The 25928-nt window shown below is 34.2% G+C and overlaps 1 protein-coding gene across 1 annotated transcript in view; it reads right to left on the bottom strand.

Annotated features, from left to right (window-relative positions):
• LOC102806797 (leucine-rich repeat-containing G protein-coupled receptor 5-like) overlaps positions 1 to 25928 on the bottom strand; it is a 131723-nt gene that overhangs the window by 51216 nt on the left and 54579 nt on the right. Inside the window, exon 2 of the mRNA XM_085497498.1 lies at positions 23464 to 23535. Within this exon, the coding sequence (XP_085353624.1) occupies positions 23464 to 23535 (72 nt within the window). The remainder of the gene's footprint in view (positions 1 to 23463; positions 23536 to 25928) is intronic.

Below are 25928 nucleotides of genomic sequence, written 5' to 3'. Positions count from 1 at the left end.
TATCGGGTCTGTGCAGTGCCCTATGACATCTATGTACCAAGTTTCATTGAAATGTGATGATTACTACTTGAAATATCAGTGGAAAAGCCGAAAATTGATTAATCATTATGAAAATTAGGTAATTAATATTGCACAGATTTTTACCCCAAACTAATCAAATCTGCGCATTAGTTTGGAGCATCTATGTGCCAAGTTCCATCAAAATCCAATGAGTGGTTCTTTAGATATCAGTGGAACAGTCATGGAACAGCTAAAAATCAGCTAATTATTATGCAAATTAGGTAATTAATATGCATGAATTTTTACCAAAATCTAATCAAATCTGCGCATTGGCCCAGAGCATCTATGCACCAAGTTTCATCAAAAATCAATGTATGGTTCTTGATATCAGTGGAACAGACACACACACACACACACACACACACACACACACACACACGCACGCACGCACGCACGCACGCACGCACACACAGACAGACAGACACACCAACTGCAAAGACTCCCTTTTTGTGCTTTGCACACGGGAGTCAAAAATAGTGTACGAAATTATGCATCAAAAACTTGAAAGGATGACTGAACAGATCCAATGGAAATAGGAGAAACTTTTTAAAGACAGCAAAGATAAAAATCGTAGAATCAGCATTTGTGTAATATATATTGACAGTGAATACATTTTTGAACAATGAAATAAAAACATGAAATGAATACAACCAACCCAGTACGTTGTTTTTCACTGCTTGAACGCCGTAAATACAAGTGGTGTGATGTGTACATCAGCGGTAACACAAAAATACAGCGCCCCAGTGGTAAAATTAAAATGAACAAGTCATTGAAAATGACACAGTCCCCGTTAAATTTTTGAAAGTTCTCTTTGTGCTTGTCATATTAAAGCGGAGGGGTTGTCGCAAGCGTGTTCTTGAAACTTAATTCCAAGTGGCATATAAAACAGATTGTGAAACACGTGTTCCGTGTAGTAGTAATATGGCCAAAAATAAAAACAGCCGTTATTCTGCCATCTTTGATCTCATTATGAAACACACTGATATGTATGATGTATGTGCCAAATACGAATGAAAATGGTACATAAATTGTGGAAATATAGTAGTAAGGGCAAAAAGTCAAATGGCTGTCATTCGGCCATCCTTGACCAGCTTTTGAAACTAATTGTCATGGACATGAATCGTAACATGTATAAAGTACATGTATGTGCCAAATTTGAATGAAAACTGACAGAGCACGTCCAAGATATCGCATAAAAAAAACAAAAAAACAAGATGCCTGCCAGTCGACCATCTTTGATCCAATTGCGAAATAAATCGTCATGGACATGTGTCCTAACATGTATAATCTATGTACCAAGTTTGAATGACAACTGACAAAGCATGTCCAAAATACAACATTTTCAAAAAACAAGATGGCTGCCAGTCGGCCATTTTGAATCGAATCGCTAAATCACTGTGCATGTGCATATGTTCCACATAAAGTACTATTCACATGCAAAGAATGAACAGAATCGGTCCACAGGATTCTGAGATATGACTCCGGACGGATAGAGACCGAATTATAAGTCCCCGTTTTCGGACTTTGTCCGAACAGCCTAATAACCTCTAAACAAAATTCACACATTTTAATTTTAGCACAGTTAGCTAACTACGCGAATTGCGCACAAATTTAACTGAACGAATAGTTTCCCGTTCTACAGTAATATTCTGACATGCATTGTGTAAAGAAACAACACAAGCCTGACACCAAAATCGTTTTCAGCAATGTTGTTTTCATACTAAGTAATTGAGGGGCTCTGAACAAACTGGATTGAACTTATGCAGGTAGATCTCAGCTTTCATTTAGCCCGACCCATGTAAATGCATTCGAAAAAATCTCCTGCAAGTGGGAGGAGCAGTAGTTTGGCTCCAATAAAATGCTGCCATGTAAATGTAGCAATAGGGAGTGAACAAAAGCAAATACAGGCATTTTGTCGGTGTGGGATACACTCATGAAGAAGCTAAATCGGCCCACTTAAATATACCGGTACATGTTGTTTTTTGAAAATCACATAAGGGGAAAATTTCATGGGAGAAGAAAAATAGATTGAGAACTAATTATCAAACATGCTCAAATTACAAGGTATAAGACATCATCAGCCTCAGAGCAAGTCTTTTCAAAATGAATAATCCCCATTTCCTTTTGCTCCACGCTTTCCCTCTACATTTTCTATAAATGGAGAGGAAGTGATTTTTTTTTTCGCTTCATATAAATGTCACAGTTGATTATTTTCTACAGCTTTCTATGAGCTTCTTGCTCTATGTTGAAAATAACGTCATTGCATTTCCTTGGTTACCTGATTTTTTGAATCAAAACACCACAGGCTCAGTGAACATAATGGTAATTTCCTGGGAGTAATAAGGGCTTAGGCACCCGTTTTGTATGCACCGTATCAAATACTCCAACTTCTTTTATTTCAAACAACTTAAATACCACCGATGCCATAGGATCACTCATTCAGACAGGATATTCATGAAAAGTTTGATCATGATGTTAACAATGTAAATTAATTTGAGAACTGAAAAAAGATATGTTACATAATATTTTATAAAAGGAAAGAAACCATCTTTAAAAGCCGAAAAACCCTGCAAAACGGTAGCAAAAATATTGTACTACCTAAAAAGATACAGGACCACCATAAAATTAACAAATGAACAAATCTGAGAGAGATCTTCCTGAAGCACAGTTGTACCTACATTGTATTTGTATAGTATCAAAGCACTAGGACTTTATCGCTTTTACCAAAAAAGACAAAAATATTCATCAAAATTAGAGAATTAAAGATATCATCACGAAATGAACAAATCTAAGAGGTCAGCTCAAGGAACATATACACCAAGTATCATAGCAAACAGGCTTGCAGTTTTCGAAAAGAAGTTGAAAAAGTAAAAAGTTCACTCATAAGCTCAGCTTGTCAAAGTCGACAATGGAGGTAAAAAGATATTACATGTAACTCAGCAATCCACATACAGTAATATCACGTTTATCTCAAAAATTTGGTCTGTGGCCCTACTTATTTACAATAAGCAGTCTATTAAAAAAAAATATGAATAAACTCTGGACTTTCATGAAACTGTATTGATCAACCTGAAGAACCGCTGCATAACAACACTACTCTGAACTTTGGCATGTAACATGTACATGTATGTATCAAGAGCATCAAAGTTTGGTCACATTGTAAGCTGTTCACAGCTTTAATTATTTTTCTTCTTGCTCGTTTTTTTTTCATTCAAGCTAGAATGAGAGAAGCGATGAACAATATATATCTCTTGGAATATTTTAAGTGATGTTTGTTTTAACTTTGGCACTATCAATCCTAATAGCTGCGCCCTTAGACATGACCATTGTAAAAATCATGTATGGAATACTTTCCTTTTTTTTCAATTGTTTTGTTATGTAATTTGTTGATGATGATGATGATCGAGTTATGGTTTTAAATACGACTGAATAGCATGACACGTTGTCATCCATATTCAAATGACAAATGTTGACTAATCCTAATCTAAATCATTTTGCAGATGCAATCGTGCCCGCCAACGGTTGATTTTGTGTAAAAAAAACTGTAAAAACGTTTTAATTTAGATTTTGAAAGGAATTGCTTGAAATATTACTCAATTGGTGAATATTTGCACCATAGAGCATTTACATTCAACACAATAAACTATTATGTTCACAGAAGTACAATTTAATATATAATTTGAACATCTCTCCAATCAAATATAGCAATACATGTACTTTTGAAATCAAATTTCCGCTGGTTGAAAGAAATCAAACACCACACAAAATCTTGCAAGGGATATTACAATGAAAATTGATAGGAAGTAGTTTCATGATCAGCTTATTTCAGCGCCCGCTGTAAGCTATATTTATTATGCATACAGTGAACAGACTCTTGCAGTCTGCCTTATGCACTCTAGTATACCTTATTAATCTATGAAAATTTCAGAGCTCTATCATGAATGGAATGCTTAATATGGTCAAAATCAACAATTCACATTGTTGTAAATTTCCACATTCCCATGTATTTTAAATAATTAGTAAATCACACAGTCAAGTATGTAATAATTTAGAACATCTTTAGATGCTTACCAACTATCTATTTTACTGCAAATTAGCGTTTATGTTATAATTCTGACATCAAAATGATCAATAAAATGCGTACTACTCAGCAGACACTCATTAAATCTTTCCACCTTTTTTCACATGTAATATACATGTATATATTTGAACATAACAGTCATAGTTATTTTTGTTAAATCAACACATTCTAGAGATTTCACTATATGAATATAAAAACGAACAAAATTATCTGGTGAAAATGCAAAAATATAAATTTATGTTTTTCAAGTTTTAATCTACATTTTTCAATAAAAACAAATTGTGGTATCCCTTTCACTTTCTTCACAGTACTCAAGTTAAAGGTTTTATTTATTTTCATACAGTCACATGATCAGGTAACATTTCAAAATAATTAGTGTGAATTATGAGTTCTCATGAATTATATACTGTAGTTTGATATAGTTTAAAACAATTCTTCTATGAAAATAAGAAAACCTCTACTACATCTTCAAAATTACCTTTTCAAACAAGAAGCTTTGCAACTATTAAGTATTTGTCTACTTTATAATACTTATAGATAACAAGTCATTGTTAATGACATACATGTAGTTCCCGCTGGAATTAGGAAAAGTGCTATTCCAGCCAAAAATAAGGTAATATGGACCAAAAGCATAGTTAGTAATTGAGAGTGAAAAATTGGCTGGTCTAGTATCAAGAGAAATTAGATGCATTAAATTACTGTTCCAAAATCAAAATATATGGTCAGAAATTAAACAGGATATGCTATTCATGCATTTTTTGCATACAAATTGAATTTCCTTTGATCAGTCTCATGTACAGAGATATACATGTAGCAGTATGGTCAAAAAAGTTGTTGGCAGTCAACCACCTTTGATCCGATTGTGAAACTAATTGTCACGGACATGTATCTTAACATGTATATTGTGAATGTCCAAAAATTTCAACAAAAACTGACAAAGCATGCACAAGTTACCACATTTTCAAAAAATGAAATTGCTGCCAGTCAGCCATGTTGGATTGAATATAAAACCACTGCATTTGCAGTACCAAAACTAATCAGGTCTTTAGCATTGTTCCTAGACACTTTTATAATATACCCCTGGTACCAAGGCTTATTGAAAATATGTAATAATTGGTTTTCAAGATATAGGTAGAAAATTTGGTAATTATAAAGCAAATTAAGCCATTATTATGCATAGATTTGTGGAAAACCCAAAAGTAAACAAGTCATTGAAAATGACACAGTCCCTGTTAAGTTCTCTTTGTGCTCGTCATATTAAAGCGAAGGAGTTGTCGCGAGCGTGTCCTTGAAACTTGAGTTCAAAGTGGCGTATACAACAGATTGTTTATTTACATCAAAACACGTGTTTCATGTCATAATAATATGGCCAAAATAAAAACAGCCGTTATTCAGCCATCTTTGATCTGATTATGAAACACACTGATATGTATGATGTACATGTATGTGCCAAATACGAATGAAAATGGTACATAAATTGTGGAAATATAGTCGTAAGGCCAAAAAGTCAGATGGCGCTGTCAATCGACCATCCTTGACCAGATTTTGAAACAAATTGTCATGGACATGCATCCTAAAATGTATAAAGTACATGTATGTGCCAAATTTGAATGAAAACTGACAGAGCACGTCCAAGATACCGCATAAAAAAACAAAAACAAGATGGCTGCCAGTCGGCCATTTTGAATCGAATCGCTAAACCACTGCATGTGCACATGTCCCACATAAGGTACTAGGCACGTGCAAAGAATGAACGAAATCGGTCCACAGGATTCTGAAATTTGACGTTGGATAGACTGACGCATGGACAGACGGATACACGGACAGTCGGACGGACAGACTCAGGAACTCATGGACGGTCGGGGACATGTATGCTAACATGTATGATCTATGTACTAAATTTGAATGAAAACTGACAAAGCATGTCCAAAATATGACATTTTCAAAAAACAAGATGGCTGCCAGTCGGCTATCTTTGATCCAATTGTTAAATAAATCATCATAGACATGTATCCTAACATGTATAATCTATGTACCAAGTTTGAATGAAAACTGACAAAGCATGTCCAAAATACAACATTTTCAAAAAACAAGATGGCTGCCAGTCGGCCATTTTGAATCGAATCGCTAAACTACTGCATGTGCATATGTCCCACATAAAGTACTAGGCACATGCAAAGAATGAACGGAATCGGTCCAAGAGATTCTGAGATACGACTCCGGACGAACGCACGGACACGCGGACGGACGCACGGACGGATGGAGACCGAATTATAAGTCCCCGTTTTCGGACTTCGTTCGAACGAGGACTAATTATTATGAAAATCATGTACAATGCAAAATTTTTAATGTAAACTAATAAGGTCTGCATAAAGTCACTAATATGATAAGCTCCACTCAACAAAGTCAACAGCAGCGCTAATAATTTTCTAATCATTATGCAAATTATAATATGCATGGATTTTTACTCAAAACTAATCAGGTCTGCACATTGTTCCAGAACATCTATGTACCAAGTTTCATTGAAATCTGACCAGTAGTTCTTGAAATAATGGTGGAACTGACATACGCACAAATACACTATGTACCAAGTTTCAATAAAATCTGACTGGTGGTTCTTGAGAATGTGGTGGAACAAGCATACACACACATTGTACATGCGTGCATACACATGTTTAAAAAAAAATTGTTCGGAAACTTTTATGTTTAGTACATGGCCATATAAATATTCAATGGTTGAGGGTAGAAGATGGCTTTCTGTACTTGTATGACATTGAGGGGTAAAACAATTTAAGATGGAAATAGTACAAAAATGATACTTTTTTTTAAACGCCTGTGTACATGTATACTTGAATGTTTGCGCACCTTTGTTACTGGCATCAAGTTAAATTACAGGAAGTTAAAACCTTTTCTTATACAAAATAATTATGCATTCTATTTTTGACATCCAAAGACCAATTAGTATTGTTACTGTCTCATGGATACAGGTGCTCAATGTAAAACCTTGCCACTTGATACTGTTTTTAATATGGTTGGAATTCAGCAGCACAGATTTAATCAAAGTGAAACATACTATTATACCGGATTCTGCCGTAAATTCACCCGTCCAAAAAAATCACCCTGGGCGATTCCACTGGGCCCTTATTTGGGGTTCAAAATTTCAAAAAACAAAAGAAACTATTGTAGAAGCTAATCTAAAATTTATAAATTTTTTCTTGCTGGATTGAAAAGTAAATCACCTAAAATTTCATTGCATTATCACCCAAGGCATTTTCTCCAAAAAATCACATTAACGAACCTTGTACGCCAAATACAATTATTTTTTTCATTTTATTAGTAACAAAAGTATATTCTAAAAGAAGCTTCAAATAAAAACGATACAACTGCATTGCTTAATAACAAATGATTTGGGTAGCGCAATCCGGTCATGCTGCATTTCACAGTTGTTGATTATTACCAAGTAATGTGTCGAAAATAAATTTGTTGAATTGTTATGAAATGCAAATGAATTTCAACTTATTTCATCTTAAGCGAATGATTCCAGTCGCACTTTAAACGCTCGATGCTGTAGAAATGAATATCCGTCATGTTTTGACCGGGGAGGGTGTTCTTTGACCTGACAGGTCGAATCGCTAATTAACGAATGAAAACGATGGATGATGCCAACATGTTCAAATTACCATAGCTCATTTAAATATGTTAATGAACGCAGCACGAAAAAATTTGCCGATGATGATGTTGTACGATCTTTTGGCTTGAATTTTGATTTGTTTTCAAAAGATAAACTGAGCATTTGAAGAATAATTTACCATTGTCTGCAGTGATAACAGCACATTGTCGAAACAAAGCTTACCCATTCACGCTAGTCGCAATAAACATCATACTCTTGATAGGCGTCAATGACTATGGTGAAACTTTTAGGCATCAGAAAAGATTAAAATAACACCTTAAAAAACTGCCGATTTCTTGGTCGCATTTATTTTTTTTTTTAAACAGAAACTGCCGTTTAACAGCCCAGGGTGAATTGATGGCAGAATCCGGTGGTTAGCAAGCAGCCTGTCGGCTGAGATAGCTCCGCTGTTAGCAAGACGCATTATCTGAAGATATCATTAGAATATGAATAATATGTACAGTATCAAAGCAATCAGACTTGCTGTTTTTAACAAGAATTCGAAAATATCACTTTTTACCGAAAATGACAGAAATATTCATCAAAATTAGATAATTGAAGATATCATCACAAAATGACCAAATCTGATAGAGGTTTACCTGAGGTACCTATAAGTATAGTATCAAAGCAATCACACCTGCGGTTTTTAACATTAAGTCAAAAATATCACTTTTTACCAAAAATGACAAAAATATTGACCAAAAATAGAGAATTTGGATTTTTGACATGAAATGAACAAATCTGAGAAAGAACTATTCAAGGTACTTGCATATCAAATTTTAAAACATTCTGATTTGCAGTTTTGAAGAGGAATTTGGACAATCAGTAATATGAACAGCTCTGCTGTGTCGACTTTGTATGTCGACTTAATTATAGTATATTTTAATTCAGGGATACTCGGCCTCTGGTATTATATTATAAAATCAGATTAGCATGAGTACTAACATTAGACAAACCATTTGCCAATTTGTAAGTAAAACAAGTCGGGCCATGACCTGACATTTTGAATAAAAACTTGAAAGAGATGTTTGACATAATGTAGGCAATTTTGAATTTGTACCAGTACATTAATTAAGCTTCAACAAACACAACTAAGATCCATTTCTGGAACGAAAGAAAAGCCATGTTCTGTGTTAATTTTAAATAGCTTGCATTTGGCCATCAAATCCACAAAAAAGTTATTCAACCCCTCCGACATAACCACTGCCTCACCAACCTAACCAATCAGATACTATATAATACACATCTCCAAAGCATCAGCCAGAGTTTGAGTTGAGTAGCATTAATATCAAAGTAAGTTCTGACATTCCGGACAGCCAGGTATACATATATATGCAAGTGCTCAGGAGTTGGCTAAAATAACTGAAGATGATAGTATTTATGCTTCCATCACCGAAATGTACCGCCAGGACACACATGTCTAATTTTGCAGGAAGCATAAATAATTGTTGAACAGGAAAACATTTCTGTTACTCATGCAAATGCCAGTCAGGAATTGAAATACGAGTTACAATAGTCATCCACCTGTAGGACATTTTTTGAATCATGAAGAAAAGTTGAAAGATTAAGTTACTAAACATTACTTGAAAGTACAGGAATATGAAAGGATAAAATGGTTTTGGATTACAAATCCAACTATATTTGTGAAGCAGTTCACAGCGTCTATATTTAAGTACCCTGGGACTGCAATAAGAGTTTCCAAGATGCATGTACATATAAATTATAATTTATTAATAATGTACAGATCCTAAAAATTATGCTGAAATAAAAAGGGTTTGCTTTTCTCTGTATGAAAATTACTGTAAATATTGTAATTATTGAGATAGCTCCGCTGTTAGCAATGCACATTTCAATTAAAGAACAGAAGATATCATTAGAAAATGAACAATATGTATAGTATCAAAGCAATCAGACTTGCTGTTCTCAACAAGAATTTGAAAATATCACTTTTTACCGAAATTGACAAAAAATATTCATCAAAATTAGATAATTGAAGATATCATCACAATATGAACAAATCTGAGAGAGGTCTACCTGGGGTACCTATATTTATCGTATCAAAGCAATCGGACTTGCGGTTTTTAACAAGAAGTCGAAAATATCACTTTTTACCAAAAAAGACAACGATATTATTTAAAGCGAATCTAAATGCGGCCTTAATTTATGGTTGTGTATATTCTAATCTGTATTCGAAATAATATTACAGTGGTTTAAATTTGTTTTAATTATAACTGTAGCTTGGATAGGCATTTGAAGTGCTTGAAATTTAACACCATGGAGGCCATTCATGGAGGGGAATAAATAACCAACGAACATATTTAACATCCGGGTACTTTTCAAAGCTATGACGTTTTAGTATCTGATTGCATTCGTATACGCCATTGTACATAGCCGTTCATGCTGCCAAGCATTGTGTACTATTAGTATAAACTCAACTTTTATATGCACAATGTGCTTTTTAAAACTTGGGTTAGAGCATTATGCGTTTGAACCACAGTATTCTAAGAGTGGAAGCCCAATTGCGTAAAAGTACCGTACTTCCCCGATCGTAAGCCCCTCCTGAGTATGAAGCCCATCCCTCTATTTTTACAAGGTATTTATCGAGTTGAGGGCATTCACGATTATAAGCCCAGAGTGTTTTTACTGGGCGTCGACGATATTCTTTAAAATATGCGTGTAAAAAGTGTATTTCATTTCATAATAATCGTGATTGGCACGGTAGTTTGGTTTGTGCTTTTATGAGAAAACTCGCATTAATTTCAGAGTGCATGGCGAACGTACACAACGTTCGCATCCTTTCTATTCTGTCATTTACTCAGAATGAACCCCGATGTTGCAATACTGGAGTAATCCATATTTCTTTGGAAACTATCATGAAAGGACTAGGGTTTGAACGATGTGACATGATGTTGGCGACCGTGAAAGGTGTTTAAATTCTTCCTCCACACTGTTTACCCACGGCTACTTATTAACCGTCGTTTACTTTTCAGAAATTGCTAATCGCCAGTTTTGAGGGGAAAAAAATCATCGTTTTTTTTTCGTTGCAATCAGTGCTACAGATCACATTTTAACATTGCGGTAATTCACTTCAAGTTCCGCATTGCGTTAGAAAATTATCGTCAATAATCATTTTGATTGGTTAATGAAAGACATGACCTGTTAGGTCAAAGGAAGTTGTTTCAGGTCAAATCGTGCTGAAAAACCTCATGATGGAAGATTGCTTTGCGTCGAGTTTGCGTACGATCGAAAACATACCAAAACGAAGATAATGATAAATGCCTTTGACTGTTTCCCCACAGACCCTACCTATACCCAGACGGTATGTAAATCGTATTGTAATAAAATGTGTGGGTTTTTATGAACATGTTTGTTTCTTCATTGTAAGTGTCGTGGAAATCAATGAGTCATTTTTTTTTTTAAAAATAAGTATTATTTTCCCGAGCCCGGCGTGGCATGGTGAACGAACAATTTTTTTGGATAATTTTTCGTTGTTGGCAAGATGATTACAGTGTTTAGCCCCATCCCCATCTTTTCTGAGTTGGACCTCGAGTAAAAGCTCATCCCTTACTTTTTCCTTACGTGTTCATGTGTTCATGCCTTCGGGCTGATGGTCAGGGAAGTCGGTATACTGTGAAGATTCAGATCAGTCAAGTGTGAGTGATGAGAGTATATCGTCGACGATGCCCCTTGTTCGGATGATAGTTTTATTTCACGAAATGTTTCCACCACCAACATACGAACTCAAGATTGCTTACTCCAGCATCCAGACTTTGAAATAATTTGCACGCATAGTGCAGTACTGGAAATAGCATTTATTAGACAGTTGGACAAGAAAAATGCCTGTCTCGATCAATCGCACATCCATAATGTTTGTATGTTGATACGCTTGTAAATAACATTAACGTAAAAGTCGAAACAATCTAGACTAGAAATCTTAGGCTCCCTAAGTTGTTTATATTTAATCAGATACTATTTCGTCATCATGCTTTGTTACCTTTCCTGTTTATACCTCACGAGGGCGTTTTTTTTATGGCAAGATGGCGCAAACAGAAGTCCTTCGCAGGTTTATGGTTTCTCATATTTAAATCATAACTCTGAAGATAATCATTTTTTGTTATTTTTTTTTTTTCAAATTTATAATCAATATACATAACTTGATAAATACAATCACCAAATTAGGCTCTATTTAGTTCCCCTATATTAAACAATAATGTACTCCCCGGTGGCTCATAATGAACGAAAGCACATTATGGAGTGCAAAGTTCATTATGTGCGACCAGGAATACATTGTTATTATTTTGTTGCATTGGCAATGCCAGTGAATTTTCACACATTAAAACTAAGATAATTTGAAAGAAATGACCGAAAACAGAAACATGTCTACATTACATGGGCCTTGTAATCTGTATACTGTACATTACGTCAGTGTGTTCACACACAGATTCCCATTCCCATTCACACACGCAAGCACAATACACAACATAACAGGTATACTTGGAACTCCCTATCCTACATTATGTTAATTTTGCGATGGTCGGGAGGACCAGTGATGTGTCGATGGATTGAAGCTAACCAGACAGCGACTGCTTGCTGTACTGCACCCCATCTTGCTTGCGAGCTGAAGCGCAAAATTCCTGTAGCAAATTGGCGAGCTCAACGACAGAAATTAGTGGCGCATGACCCTTGTGTTCAAGCCATTTTAGGAAGAATTTAGTCTGCTGTGAAGTATTTTTTCATTTCTTGCATTTTCGAGCACATTTAACTGGGATTCCTCAACATCGATAAAATGGGCCATCATGTTTGCCTTTGGTGAGCTACGTTTATTTATGTCGGTACCTGGTGTTTCTCACGAAGTTGGGATTGGCCAGACGACGATTTGTATTTGTCGTTATGGCGTGAATTACATTTTTCATGCAAACTAAGAACAAATAATCAATTTTCATATAGCTGAGTTATTCATTTTCAGTTTTGATTTCAATAGTTTTCACCCCATAATTTCCCTTATTATTAAATGCCCATCTCTTTATTTGTTTTCCGATCTCAACATTCTATTCCTATGCATGGTACGGGCATTGATGCTTAATAATGCAATACATTATCGCGAATAATCTGTGGAAATTACATCATAAAATTTGTTGGTATTGACAATGCTATAATATAATTACTATTATAGTAGAAGCACATCATCAATACAGATGAAGCAAAAATGTTGTTAATTGCATGCAAAATCATTAAAGTACATCTTATTTTGGCCATGGACTTCTCTTTGTCATTTATATTTTACAACTAGCACAGGATTTAACGATATAACTGGTTTTATTTTTTTAACAATTATAAACATTTAAAGAAATAATGATCATATATGTGATATCTTGTTGCATGTCCCTATCTGTATCAGTACTTAGTACATTATAGTTAAGCATATTAAAAAGGACACATGAAACTATTTATACTAAATAGGTAATTAATAAAGCATGGATTTCAACCGTCAAGTAATCAGGAAGCCTAAACAGAACATGTATATGGCTTATCCAAGAGCATCTATGTATTCATTGAATCTGGTTAGTGGTTGAGATATCAGTGAGACAAACCCACAGAAATACACACAGCCACACCAACTGAAAAAAACTCTTGCCACATATCGCATTATATGAACATTGCAAAAATATGACACTTTTCAGACCTGAAAATGTAAAAATAGGACCCCTTGCGTATTATGAAAGAGAAACAAATCTCAGACCAACTGTGAACTATCTACTAACCCAACCAAAAACGTGGGATAAATGGTAGGTCCACATGATATGTAATCCTATAGAGATATATATTACATAAATGTATGAGTCAATTGCAGGAAATAATTGAGGATACACCCAGATTTGTTACTGCAGTCTGTGCTTGAGTAAAAAAGAGAAAGAAACAAGCTTATGAAAATAGTTAATCAGTATCCAAATTGAAATTGTTTATTCCCAGTGTGCTGAATTTCATGAGATACAGGCACAAATACACAGAACAGCCAGTCATTTGTAAGACATTAATATATCCAGTTTGTAACTACCGGGTATGAACACGTAGCACTGAAGAAAAATCACTGTTTATCATATCTGTATATACAAAGCATCAAGGCGTGCACTTTCTCACACTATATTTTACATAGCCGATGTAATACAAATCTCTTGAGAACTTAACATTATTTAATGCTTCTGCTTGACATTCATGTTATTGATATAGGGCATGACAGGATATAATTCAAACCATGCTTAAAGGCCATCTAATCAGTTAAAAAAAGATCTAATCAGTTAGATAAACATTATATGACACAAAATATAATCTTCTTTTCTGTGACATGTCATTTATACATGTCTGGAATGCCACCTGTTGTATGAAATAACATATTCAAGACATGATAATTTGCCTGATCAAAAAATGCTTATATTTGATACACAGTCATGCAGGTAGAAACTGCAGACTTTCATCGGTATAAAACTCATCAGCTTCATAAATGTACAAACAAAGTTCTATTGTCAGTCAAATTTAGTTGAAAGCAACGAGTTTGTAAGTTGTACTGATCAAGAGCTAAGATAGTTATTTGTCTTCACTAAAGTAATTGTGATTGTGATTACGTATTGCTGTAAAATTCTGCTTCAGGTGCATGCAAAAAATAATTTTTATATATATAAATCCACTTGTTGGAAGTAGGGTCAAAAAGTGTCATCAAAAGTGTCATGCTGAGTCACAATTCTGAAAGGGACATTTTTGACCATAAATGCATGTTTAATGTACCAGTAATACTTGATTGAATGAAATGAAGTCGGTTCATGCATATCCAAGTTGTGGCTGAAGAGACAGAGACAAACACACAGAAGTGATAAGCCCCTGTTCTGGCTCATTTTTAAGTTAGATTACACCGAAGTTATTAACAGTGAGAACGAGAAGACATTTTTTCCTTCATCTATGATAAAGCAAGGTAAAAATCAAACAATAACTTCAAATGCCAGGAATTAATTTGAAAACTGGCCAACAAAATCACTCAATCATGAAAACATTTTAGTTACATGAATTAACAATTATTTGAATGCTTACATTTCTGGTATAACTACCGGGTATGAACACGTAGCACTGAGGAAAAATCACTGTTTATCATATCTGTATATACAAAGCATCAAGGCGTGCACTTTCTCACACTATATTTTACATAGCCGATGTAATACAAATCTCATGAGAACTGAACATTATTTAATGCTTCTGCTTGACATTCATGTTATTGATATAGGGCATGACAGGATATAATTCAAACCATGCTTAAAGGCCATCTAATCAGTTAAAAAAAGATCTAATCAGTTAGATAAACATTATATGACACAAAATATAATCTTCTTTTCTGTGACATGTCTTTTATACATGTCTGGAATGCCACCTGTTGTATGAAATAACATATTCAAGACATGATAATTTGCCTGATCAAAAAATGCTTATATTTGATACACAGTCATGCAGGTAGAAACTGCAGACTTTCATCGGTATAAAACTCATCAGCTTCATAAATGTACAAACAAAGTTCTATTGTCAGTCAAATTTACTTGAAAGCAACGAGTTTGTAAGTTGTACTGATCAAGAGCTAAGATAGTTATTTGTCTTCACTAAAGTAATTGTGATTACGTATTGCTGTAAAATTCTGCTTCAGGTGCATGCAAAAAATAATTTTTATATATATAAACCCACTTGTTGGAAGTAGGGTCAAAAAGTGTCATCAAAAGTGTCATGCTGAGTCACAATTCTGAAAGGGATGTTTTTGACCATAAATGCATGTTTAAGGTATAGATGCAGGTTCGTGGGCACTTGAGAGTGAACAGTCTTGGCTATAGACTGTTAAAATTTTACAGCATTGTGAATAGTGGAACATACTCAAAAGACGATTTTAAAATATAGAAAAAAATGGTACAAACATTCTCTCTTTTGAATGCTTAACAAGATTTAGCAAGGCTGTACATAAATAATCAAAAAGAAACATGGTGAAAAAAAAAGTAATGACGGGATCTCTATATTATGCACTATATTTAACTTTTTACAAAACGATAATAGGTTTAAATTTGGAACTGTTACAGTCATTTTAATTATGAGCATTAGCAAACTTCTTACTGAGTGAATGGTTATGCAAATTAGCCATTATCTCCACTTGTGTTTTTCAGTTTACCGTGGAAGTTCTAATCTAAATAGCTCGCACAATTCTTGTTTATTTTGAGTGAAACTTTCACACAACGTTTATCAGTTGTTTATTAACAAATGGGCGTCCAGGCATATATTTAGTATGTTTTGTTTTCATATTACAAAGTTGTCAAGCAGGATGTGTGCCGTATAGTCAATCCCGGTCAGTATTTCACACTTCGAATGTCATTGTCCGAGAATGTAAAGCTTTAAAAATAAGCCCTGACGTTTTTTTGTTCGTAGAGACGTTGTCAAAATAGTGTGAAAATGTCAAGACAAACTGACAAAAACTGTGGGAGCTAATTAATTTTCAATCTCTCTGACCAACCAGAAAACACGAACGGAGATAATGGCAGTTTTATGAAAGTGACGTTAATCATCCACAAAAATGGCTATTGCATCAAGACGACGTGCCAAAATCCATCATACACCGACGCTTGCTGATGTTCAATCGTCAGATAAAAAAATAAAATAAAAATATTTAAAATACTAGGGAAACGAACTTAAAATCGTCCGCGGAGTCAAAACCTTGAGTGAAAACTGTCATGGTGTCGTGTTATCTTTTCCACTTAGGGAGGGGCACAATGGATTACGTAAAGCCGATGAGATATTCATACAGTTATACAAACATAGCGATCCCCATTGGATGGGTTGAGTCTAAATTTACCTTTCCTCAAACCTTTAACAAATACTCTGTATGACGCAGTTTTTCACGATCTCCGATGAAATGGATCGTGCGAAGTTAGACGGCCAGGTTGAAATGGGCCGTAGTATTTTGCTACACAACGGCTATTCACAGTTTTTGTACTCAATCGCTCAAACGCCGGTGAGAAAAAGTCGAAATGGAAGACAACTATTGTACATCGAAACAGGTTTCATTCAACTACGAGCAGACGCGACGGGTCGATAAAAAATAAAACGAACCCTGACCTTTGGAAATACCTCATTCATAGAGTGCCATAGTACCAGAGGTCGCCGAGCACGGCCGTACAACGTACTTTGCGACATCGCTACAGATGCATGCTAGATGACAAGGGGGTTTCCGATTAAGGTAACCAAGATAGCATCGCAGAGTGCGTGATTTTTCCCGCGGTGTTTAAAAACAGCATCTCGTTGCCGATGTTTCTGTAATTTTCGGGGTATTTTTTTATTTTTAAGTAACCGAGCATTTCACGTTTATGTATTTTGCCACTGAAAAGTTAGTTATCGATGACAGCACAGCAATGGTCTGAATGGTGTTTATCCACTACTACATCGCAATGCTATCAGCATGGTGATCGTTACAGCGAAACGACAAATGTAACATTAGTCAGTTTTATAATGCATTCGAAAAAAAAAATGCTTGAAAAAAAAATATTTAACAGTACTCCAATGGAAGCTGCCAGGCTAGAAGTTGTCGACATGTTGCGAGATAAGGGTGAAAAAGTTTACTTATCATTTACAACTGTATGTTTTTTGTATTCCGCTTGCATGCTGGAAGTGTCTACGTCTTGTCTTCTTTTTTTTTGTAGTTTGCAAGACTAGTTGGTAGCGCTTGAGGTAATTTAAACAGGGTCGCGGACAGGAAGTTACACATCACCGCACCGTAACTGAGGCCAGCAACTCATTTGCATATAACATCAACAGTGACTTGTCAATCAAAGAGCAACGTAAACAAACTTTCGGGACTTTTAATCACATACGCGTGCCTTGATTCCCTATATTTTAAAATCCATTTTTGGGCAGGTTCCAGCATTGACAATGCTCCGAAATTTCAACACAATCTAGCCAAGACTGTCTGGGTAAGAAAAGCAACAACAACAAAAAAAAATAAAATCACTCCGAATGCCCACGAACATGCATCTATACCTTAATGTACCAGTAATACTTGATTGAATGAAATGAAGTCGGTTCATGCATATCCAAGTTGTGGCTAAAGAGACAGAGACAAACACACAGAAGTGATAAGCCCCTGTTCTGGCTCATTTTTAAGCTAGATTACACCAAAGTTATTAACAGTGAGAATGAGAAGACATTTTTTCCTTCATCTATGATGATAAAGCGAGGTAAAGATCAAACAATAATTTCAAATGCCAGGAATTAATTTGAAAACTGGCTAACAAAATCACTCAATCATGGTAACATTTTAGTTACATGATGATGGATTAACTATTTGAATTTTATTACATTTCTGGTATAACTGAAAAATTTTAAATTTTAATAGCAAATATATTACAAACCATCAATACACAAGTGACAAAGATTGTAATTCAGCAGTTGGTAGAGCACACAGCAGCAGTCCAAGTCCTAGAGTGGCTATTATAATGAGGGAAGTATAAAACAAGGAAGCAATTATCTCATTCCTGGCAGGCAGGCAGGCAGGCAGGCAGGCAGGGATTGAGGTGATGTATTCAGCAGCAATTTAAACAATTTAACGCCTCAGGTAGTGAACGCAACAGTGGAATTCTCTTGGCCCCATCAAAATACTTCTTGGGAAATGCATCATACATGTAGCATCTTTTATTTACATGTTTGGCATTCAAAGTTTGAAAATGGTAGCAGTCAGTTATAACATACATGTACTGTAAAAACTCAACCACTTAACGAATTAGTTTTGAAAAACAGTTTTTTGAATACAAAATAAAAGTGATTAAAAAAACATTAGCTGTCATACATGGTTCATCATTTGTTGTAAAAAAAGCAACATACTTGCGATGTTTCATGGGCAAAAAAAAATACAAATACACTGCAAAATAAATCACAGATTTATTGCTCTAATCATTAAATCTGTATTTCAATATTTGTTTTATACCTTTTTTTCAAGTCATTATCGGTTTGTTTTATGAAATATTGCCGAACTACTTAGGCGATAGTCAGCAATTTTGGCTTTGTCAACTTCTGCTCAAGAAAACATGGCTGATAATAAATGGATTAAGTGTTTTAAAACATTCTTTCATGAAAAAACATGACTTGTACGTTTCTATATATTTCATAGTTAACAAAAGAGTAGCATTGAACCTGAATAATAAGCAATTGTGTTTATAATCTCAGGAAAAGTGAAGTTATTTTTGTAAATACATGTACGTCTACGATAGTAGATGTTTGTTTGTGTGATGTTTCAATTCTCCCAGTGAGCTAAAATCAGCACAAATCTGTGATCAGTCAAAATTTTTAAAAGCTAATAAATTACACTACCCAAGTCATTGTTAATGACACAGTCCCAGTCCCAAATTTTGTGATCTGACATATCAATTTGATGCTGATGAAGTCATTGAGATTAGATTGAAACCATTAATAGGAGAAGGATTTGTAAAAAAAATATGATTTACACAAGAATTGGACATTGGGCAGTCATATTGAATCAAATTACAAAAAACAAGCGGCGTATACAACAGATTGTTTATTTACACCAAAACACGCGTTTCGTGTAGTAGTAATATGGCCAAAAATAAAATCAGCCGTTATTTGGCCATCTTTGATCTGATTATGAAACACACTGATATGTATGATGTATGTGCCAAATACGAATGAAAATGGTACATAAATTGTGGAAATATAGTAGTAAGGCCAAAAAGTCAGATTGCTGTCATTCGGCCATCCTTGACCAGATTTTGAAACAAATTGTTATGGACATGCATCCTAACATGTATAAAGTACATGTATGTGCCAAATTTGAATGAAAACTGACAGAGCATTTCCAAGATACCGCATAAAAAAAAACCAAGATGCCTGCCAGTCGACCATCTTTGATCCAATTGTGAAATAAATTGTACTGGACATGTAACCTAACATGTATAATCTATGTACCAAATTTGAATGAAAACTGACAAAGCATGTCCAAAATACAACATTTTCAAAAAACAAGATGGCTGCCAGTCGGCCATTTTGAATTGAATGGCTAAACCACTGCATGTGCACGTGTCTCAGATAAAGTACTAGGCACATGCAATGAATGAACGGAATCGGTCCGAGGGATTCTGAGATACGACTCCGGACGGACGCACGGGCGCACAGATGCACAGACGCACGGACGGAGACCTAATTATAAGTCCCCGTTTTCGGACTTCGTCCGAACGGGGACTAATAATAACAAAATTTGTTGTGACAATCATCTGCCATTTGTGTCTTGGAGAAACAGAATAAGCATATTTTTGGTTGAGTGATTCAGTTGTAGACACCTCACACAAATGTTAATTATATTGCCTCCAGTGGCGCACCTGTGCTCAGTAAATGTTTTATCATGTCAATTATAAAGGGAAATTCAGTTTTCATACATCGCCTAATAGAATATTTACTAATTATAGATTTTGCCACATCCATTAAAGAACAATAATCTTGCTTTCAAACAGAGGTCTAAATGACCAGACTGTATTATACTTTACATGGCAAATGATAGGACATAGGTTGGTTATTCATCATTATGAACTCTTGAAAATTAAGGACCAACACTCTGACCATAAAGTATGTGATATTATAAAAAGGATCCATAAATTAAATTAATTATCAGATATAATCATAAAAAACAAGATGTTATATAAAATGAACATTTTCCTTCCCTCTGGATATCACCCAGGTTACAAGTACAACAAAAGATCACTTAATGATGAATATACAAACATAACTGGAACTTATCGGCAGATTTATTTCAAAAAGTACACAACCCAACACCAATATTGCAAACTACATATACATCGCAAAAAGGAGAAATGAGCTTTATTTTTTTATTTTTTTTTAGTTAAACAATTATTTATCACAAACATGCTAAGTGTCCTCAGAGATGTTTTACTGTATAGCACCTTAAATATTATGTAAGTTTTATTTTCGCTCATTTCACTGATAACCAATAGTGCTATGAGAGAAGCTGGGATTTGGGGTCTGAGACTATGTTTATTTTTCAAGTTTGACCCCTATATATGCACATACCTCATTATAATATCATATTCACCAAGTAACATTTAGTAAACCAACTATACAATTCTTGAAATATAATACCCCAATGTACTAGACATGATATTATGATTTATACTCAGTGATTTTGAGTTCTTTTTGTGATAACAGACATTATGACGCCATTCTTTTGATTTGTAAGCTATGAAGGATAAAATGTGCACTTTAATGGAGCTTTTCTAGAATAGACCATAAAAGTATATCTTTTGCGATTCTACAGAATTCTTAATAAATGAGCAAATTTTTAGGTGTGTGACGCATCTGATTACAATGAAACATGGTACATAGGTGCTCTCAGACAAATCAAATGATTTGATTTTGAACTTCTTTTAATTTTTTTTTTATAGGTCAATGTTGAGATGCTGACTATTGTGTTGAGATATCCTCACTTCATCAAAATTAGTGTTTGTTAAATCTTGCACAATGTTTTTTTTAAGTTTGATTTCACACATAACAGAGGATCTTGCAGTAATCGGAGAAAAGGTCTATTTATTTTTTTGTGTTTTAATACTGCTTTTATACTATACTATTATACTATCATGTATGTCTGGTTTGTTTTTGAAAGTTTAATCTTTTCAAGTAATATCCATGTCAGGCTCAGCTATATTCTATATTCTAATGTTATTATGTTTTTACTTTTAATTGTCTTTAAAGCACTAGCCACACAGTATAAATAAAGATGGATGTGAATAATATCTTGAATCGATGCAGTCAAGGACAGGCAGAATTCAGGTCTACTAGTTCAGCTAGTTTCAGAAATTTACCCACAGACTATACTTCTATTAACAAATTTGTTTTTACGACTGTTGAATAACTTGCCAATCAGACGAAAAAACACTATGCCTCGCAGACACATTAGTAGATTGGATTTAATTAACCATTGTCGGCTTGAAAGACACCGAAGCTCATCAGGCTTATGTTCAACACCTATAAGGTGAAAATACTCATTAATTATTGATGAACTACTACATTTTGCTGCATAGTCCTGTTGATTGAACCATAGACTTGATGATTGAACCAAACATATGTTAACAAAAGCATGATATAATGTATACATGTACAATGTAAATACAAGACAATGAATTATTCAAATTGAAAAACTACCAAATGGCGCGCATTTAGCTGGGTTTAGTTACTTCAATGATGTAATCAATGTGCAATGACTTTTCCATGTAATGTCAAGAAGGTCCAAGTAATTTAGTTATTTAATAGTTGATCAATTAAATAAACTCTCCTATTTCTCCTAGTTTGTGATTGTAAAATAATTTAATAGGAATTTCACTGCACAGCCATATATCACGACTTACTGTAAAATGACTAATTTTCACTGGGTTTAAATTTCACTGATTTACCATTTCAGGCATATTCAGTGGGTTTTAAATTCACGGTTTCGTCATTTAGCTAATGTGTTCTATGCTAAATTTTACATATTCACTGTGTTTTAATTTAGCGCATTTTTCAAGTCAGCGAAATAAGCTAAATTAAAACCCTGTGAATAATTACTCCCTTTACAGTATTAAGATATCTTGTATTGGTCATCTAGTGCAGTAGCTAAACAGTATTTTCTGTGAGTTAAGCCACAGTGAAGGTAAAAAATAGAAAGTACTTCTGTGTGCCTTCAATAACTATATACACGTAAAAAAAAAAAAAAAAAAACTTCTGAAAGTCAGAAATGCATTACACAGAAAAATGCATAATATCAGCAAGATTATGTACAAGATCTCTGCCATATATATAATGTTACCACTTTTATGATATATTAACACACACAACAAAATAATTTTCAATTATCATCAGGAAACTTGTAAATACATACAACAAAGCTAATGAAAAAATTAACAACTGAAGATAATTAGGTGGATCCTATTCTAGGAATAGAATTAAAAATTGTTTGAAAACTCATTCAGTTCAACTGAAGTGATTTTCTAAACCAGTCTCTGATGCCTACTGTTTTTTTTTATGAGATGTAGCTTCAAAATAAGATTAGATATCCCCACTTGAATCAAGGTAATTAGAATGGAGAGCACAGTAGGCACACCAAACTGAGTAGCACTTTAAATGAACAGGTCAACAAGTCAGGCACATGAAGACAGAGAACAGAAATTTGAGACTTAAATGTAGGAACTTACTAGCTTACAATTACTAGTAACATATTTATTAACTGCAGATTTTATGAAACAAAATGGCTGCCAGTCGACCAACTTGCACTGAATCACATACAATACAATTGAATAGGAACCAATTTTGGACCTATTTAGACAATGTGAATTATGAAGAGAGAAAAAATGAAAAATTGGATAAAATCATTAAAAAAAACCAATACAATGTTTCTGTCTGAAATGCATTATTAACGTACAAGCCAAAATATTCAGAATATATATTTTCAATGTACAAATTAGCCACCAGTCGGCCAATTTCAAACAAATCGCAAAAATAACTAGTAACACAGTCAACCAACAGACGTTACTAATAAAAGATCTCTATTCTAATTCACTCTAAAAGAATAAATCCAGTGTTTACTCACAATTCCTGGAGGTTTGGCAAGTGTTCAAAAGCTCTTGGAGGTAACGTTGTAATATTATTGATACTGAGATCTCTGAAATGATAAGAGAAACATTGGCACATCAGATATTGAATACGAGATACAAAGTTGAAATCAGTTGAAAATAAACAGATGACAATATAGAACTTAATCAGTCCTACGATATTCAATACTTTCTTCTAGTGTTGCATGAAACATAATGCAGCACAAGTTGAAGAAACAGCTATTAAACCCAGAAGCATGATATTATATTCAGTTGTCATAGTTACCTGATTATTTCACATAAGAATACAAACCACGGCATGTATACGATAGTATGATTATAACTCAACATTTAGCTACATTTAGCTTTAAGCTAGCTTTAGCTTGTTTTCACAACTGACACATATTGGGCAGAGTGATTTGCAAAAATATGTTTCATATTAGTAAAAGGTAATTACTACAGAAATAAGTTGAAATTACTGATGTCAATGATACTCAGTAATTGTAATCTCAAGTTATAAGCAAAAATGAACAAAACTAAGTATTTTTAATGAACAAATGGTCGCCATTGTATCAACACATCCAGATATTATTGAATTATGCACCCAGATGTTGTTCACATTCAAATATTGAATTGCATCTGCTGTTTCTGGCATTAACATGTAAACTATTGAAAATAAATAGTCCTGTCAAAGCATCTAAAAATTTCTATCCATTGTTAAATCCTTTCAAATGTAGGTGTAATTTTCAAGTTAAATGTGTTATTTATATGTTAATTATTTTTCAACACACTAGTAGGGAAGTTTAATTTTAACTACAAAGATCATTCCTCTCAGAAATAAAGAGATCACACATTGTAAATTAGGATTATCATTGAAAAACACACTGCCTTGAGTGTGTCCAATGGAAAGCACAACAAAATTCCCCAACCTCAAAAAAAATTTGCATTTACATCTTACATTCTTGCTTCATACAATGTGAATCATCAGTAGCCAGTTAATTGGCACTTGAAAATTATATATACATATATACATTACACAATCAGCAGTTACTACTATTTACCCAATCATAAGTGAGCATCACTTACAAGAGAAATATATTCCTCAAATATTAAATGTTATTTAAAGTACCATCATGACAACCATGGCCCCCAGTTCTGTCTTACATATAGTACAATGTACACAGAACTAAAATATTTTACAAATATGAAAGAGACATGAACCAGATGATATATGAATAATTCTGTGACAATCTCAGTGAATAATTGTTTTAAACATTATGGAACAAGATAATTGCTTCCTTTGAAGCAGAAATTTGGAATTTTGCTTCTTTCACATTGTTTGTTTCAAGTCTTTATTGGTTTACTAATACATGTAGGCGAGACAGACAAGTCATGTAATATCTGAACAAAATGCTTGTTAAATGAGTAGAGTGCCCTAACAAGTATGCATGAAGTAGTGCACCTGTCAGCTATGAGGATGTTTTGTGCCATGTTTGCTTGAAATCAGGCCAAGTAAGCTTGTTTAAAACTGACTAAAACTGAAATTTATGATAAGCATAAATGATATATATTGATATTAGATTTTTTAAACAAGTATGGTAATGTTCAAGGCCTTTGGTGAAACACATGCGAAAATTATTAAACAAGTTTAATAAATCTCATATTATAGGTGATAAATTTTGATCGCATCATTTCCTAACTAATTATTCAACAGAAACTATTACAATTATAATTTGAGAGAATTCTATCAGCTGTCTTCATTCACAGGGTCCATAGCACCAAGAGCCAAATGATTTCTAAGACTTTTCCAGACCTTGACCCAAACATTTTTGCATCCCCCCCCCCAAGACATTTTGACCCTTAATTCGGGGCGTGGGATAGCAATCACTGTCGACAATTGTCGGAACTGGGGTAGAAAACACTATATAAAAAAGACTATGCAGAGAAAACGAGCCTTTCAAAAATGAATTACCGGTAATAACTATGAGGAAATTCAAAGACTACTACAAAGGATTTTCCCAATGAACCCTGATACGTCTCACAATCTGCAAATTGGCAAGAAATACGATGGAGGAAACCAATCCTATGCGTTTCCAAGGAAATTAAAGAATAAGAAATGGGAGACTCTACATATTTGGCTTCTGAAATTATCAGTACTATACTCAACCGTGTTAGCGCCAATGCCCGGTCAAGCGCCAACCCCTTCAAAATGCCACTATTTTAAAACTTGATCTTTGATCATTGCTTTACAAATACTGGTAATCGTTTTTATATGATACAACATGGATATCGACCACAGTGTTGTGAATGCTCGGGTAAGCGCCCACCCCTAAAACGAACCCCGGTATATTGCAGAAGTGTTTGAATTTAGAATATTTTATACAGTTATTTCCAAAATACGTTGTCTCGCCATCACACCAGCAATGTTTTGGCATCTTAGGAGATGGTCAGACAGTGATGTCAA

Source organism: Saccoglossus kowalevskii, chromosome 1 (assembly GCF_978046115.1).
Source record: "Saccoglossus kowalevskii chromosome 1, keSacKowa6.1, whole genome shotgun sequence".
NCBI classification, from domain to species: domain Eukaryota; kingdom Metazoa; phylum Hemichordata; class Enteropneusta; family Harrimaniidae; genus Saccoglossus; species Saccoglossus kowalevskii.
Note: the sequence above shows the minus strand (reverse complement) of the source record. Positions and strands in the feature narration are given on the sequence as shown.